This window comes from Brassica oleracea, unplaced genomic scaffold, assembly GCF_000695525.1.
Source record: "Brassica oleracea var. oleracea cultivar TO1000 unplaced genomic scaffold, BOL UnpScaffold01738, whole genome shotgun sequence".
Classification (NCBI taxonomy): Eukaryota; Viridiplantae; Streptophyta; class Magnoliopsida; order Brassicales; family Brassicaceae; genus Brassica; species Brassica oleracea.
The window spans coordinates 2,832-5,638 of record NW_013618270.1 but is presented as its reverse complement, the minus strand read 5'-3'; the positions used below and the strand labels follow the sequence as shown (position 1 = coordinate 5,638).

Here is a 2,807-nt window from a genome sequence, read left to right as displayed (position 1 = left end):
CCGAACGTCAAAGTACCGATTCTAGAAACTTAACTATTCTATACAGATTACTAACCATACAAATATAAACAAAACCATGAGTATGGAAAGTAACCATGATTAGAACATCAAATATACGTTATAGACTCATAGCTAGAAACTTTACTATTCTATACAGAGAATGTGAAATAGATGAAGACAATATACTACTTAGTTTGCAAATGGATCAAGACACGCTGTGTGGTTGCTATTACCACTTCGTGAAGGACCGGGCGTTGAATGAGCATCTGTCCATTTAGCAGCTTCATGTGGCCAACGACATCTACATCATTGGTTGGGAAGTTGCAGTTAAATGGGTCCTTCAAATGTCTATAACTACGCAGATAAGCAATCAAATTGAAATGATTTTAAAGTTGTAGCAGCTTACAATAGAGGTCACCCGTGAGTCCATAGTTGGCTTCAAAACCTCATGTAAGTTGAACCTAAACCTGTCTGCGTCAATAGGGAGGCACACGTGGTCAAGATCGGAGAGGACAGAGCTGTGCGTGAAGCAAATGGCCAAACCGAGATCAGCAACTCGATAGATCTCTTTGCTTTTCATAGCAAAAAAGTTCCTGAACTATAAGTGAATCCTAGTTTGAGGTCAGGGAGGTAGAGTGGAGCACGATTAGATGAAACATTGCATCACAGTGTCCTGCTGGAAAAGAAACCATTGAGTGGTTAATGAGATTTCTCTATAATCCATGAAACAAAATTGGGAAAGAAACATTCATACCGGAGACTTGCTGGAGATATAAGCCGATTTCATAGCCATATCTTCATTTGGTTGTATGGAGGTCGCAGATCCTCAATGAAAGCTTTGATGTAGAGTTTATTTATTTTTTTTTATTTTTTTTTGATGTAGGGTTTATTAGTTTATATAAGAACAGAAAGAAGGGGAGGTGAAAAGCTTTGATGGGGTAATATCTCTTATTATTAAGATAGTTTAAAGTACAAAATTGAATGAGTGAGAGTAACAGAAACGTTGGATTGCAGAGGTTATCGTGAAGTTGAAGAGACAGAGACGACTTGGACAGTGCTTGGAAGGTGGTTTGGGCTCTTTTAATATTTTGAGCTCACTTGAATTGACCGACCCGTTTAAAACCTGTTTCGAGTAACAAAGAGATGACGTGGCGATTTGGAAGTTCCTGATAGGTTGATTTTCTTAACCAACGTGGCATAGCTAGAATTTTTGAGGATATTCCCCTTTTATTATTGTTAGATATGTTGAAGGTTTTTTCATTAGAATCTTAGTTGATGATTTTAATAGGTACTACTAATATTTAGTGGATTTCCATAAAAATTTGAACCACTAAAATAATTTTAACTGATGAAAAACGACTTTGTCTTTCAACTAGTAGAAGATTCTGTATCCACAGATGCAGAGCCAAGGCAGGATCAATCGAAAGCAGGAGTTGCATAGGGACCCTTGAGTAAGCCATGAACCATTTTCTGGTGCGTTGCTTCGGTTAAATGATAACCATCCCAATTAACATACTCAGATGGATTTTTACAATACCCAACTCCTTGGTATCCACACTCTTCACCAATAGTGAAGTTGTACTGACCTCCTACTCCACAACAAGCACCCAAAGGTCTCTCCTTAAACCCTAAAAAAAACATCCATGCATAAGAACATCAATTAAAGTATCAAACCGTGAGGGTCAAGGACAGAGAGTAATAAGAGCACCTTCAATGGGTAGAATCCCCATTGGAGGTGCTCTAAAGTCCCACGTACCGTATTTGGCAGGTTCTTGGAAAAACCGGTACATAGAGTTGTAGTAGTCAGCATAAATGATGTTGACATGAGGGTAGAGTTTCCGGAGTCGTCTGAGTTCTGTCTTGAGCTGTTCATCATGGTTCTTTCCGAACGCATTGAGCCATGAGAGGCAACCTGTAAAAGGATCGTATTCTTCTTCTTTTGCGGTCTGAAATAGAGTAAGATACGCGGGGAAACATCCATATGGAAAGCTTCCGGGCACCAAAAATGTTTTGCCTCCCAAATTGATCAAATCCTGTAGATTTGTTGCTTAATATTATAAAACTAACGTTTAATTCTCGTGTGTTGGGAGCTGTTAACAGATATTACCACAATCGCCGAAGAGATAGCTTTGATGACTAGAGGAACTAGCTCTTCAACTTCATTGATACTTTTGCCTTGGAAAAACATGTAAACGTAGTCATTCGCTCCAATATCTCCCATTAAAATCAGCGAGTCTCCAAGCATCTCTTTACAATCTAAAGCCATTAGAAGTGAGCTCGATGCATCATCATCATATAACAAGGTTGCAAGTTTCTAACCATGAGGAGACGAGGAGGCGCAAAGGCTAGGTAAATTTTTTTTGAAGATGTTAAGTTGAACACTTAAACTAACATTGGTAAAATCTGATTCAATTCCCTTTTCCATAAGAAACGTACGATCCAAAGCTGTTGCTCCATACACAGCGAAATTGATCCCTTGCTTGAAGCTCACGTTTTGAGAACCAAAATAAGGTGGTACATATGGTAGTCTCAAGAACTCAGCTGTTACATAAACCAAAAATGAACACAATATTACAAAAAAAAGTAGGAGCAAGTAGGGTTTATAACTTGCTGTCCAAGCAAGAAAGACCTAAAACAGAGCAAGTATGGTTTCTAACTTGGTGTCTAAGCAAGAAAGACATAAAAACAGAGGATAACAAACGGAGAAAGTAGGGTTTCAAACTTGCTGTCCAAGCAAGAAAGACCTACAGAGCAGATGATAACAGACAGAAGGTTTAGGTACCGATGAAATCGATGATGAGGCGGCC

General features: G+C 38.8%; 1 protein-coding gene and 1 long non-coding RNA gene across 2 annotated transcripts; both read right to left on the bottom strand.

The window, feature by feature from the left end:
* Window positions 1-6: 6 nt before the first annotated feature.
* On the bottom strand, window positions 7-841 carry LOC106321477. Its single transcript, XR_001266079.1, has 3 exons — window positions 755-841; window positions 407-673; window positions 7-301 (listed from the first exon to the last, which is right to left on the bottom strand). It is a non-coding gene; the product is annotated as an uncharacterized LOC106321477 (long non-coding RNA).
* A 431-nt stretch (window positions 842-1,272) lies between these two features.
* Window positions 1,273-2,801, bottom strand: LOC106321476 (sinapine esterase-like). The gene is made up of 5 exons (XM_013759738.1): window positions 2,783-2,801; window positions 2,320-2,541; window positions 2,108-2,256; window positions 1,757-2,033; window positions 1,273-1,628 (listed from the first exon to the last, which is right to left on the bottom strand). The coding sequence occupies exons 2-5, from the start codon at window positions 2,423-2,425 to the stop codon at window positions 1,417-1,419; spliced, it is 744 nt and encodes a 247-aa protein (XP_013615192.1). The 5' UTR covers window positions 2,426-2,541; window positions 2,783-2,801; the 3' UTR covers window positions 1,273-1,416.
* Between the last annotated feature and the right edge of the window lie 6 nt (window positions 2,802-2,807).

Bases quoted from the DNA above. Each gene is read 5' to 3' on its own strand.
- LOC106321476 (XM_013759738.1), bottom strand. From the start codon at position 2,425: ATGGAAAAGGGAATTGAATCAGATTTTACCAATGTTAGTTTAAGTGTT. The intron at 2,257-2,319 runs GTTAGAAACTTG...TAATGGCTTTAG, and splicing joins CGCCTCCTCGTCTCCTCATG to ATTGTAAAGAGATGCTTGGA. The intron at 2,034-2,107 runs GTAATATCTGTT...ACAAATCTACAG, and splicing joins CTATCTCTTCGGCGATTGTG to GATTTGATCAATTTGGGAGG.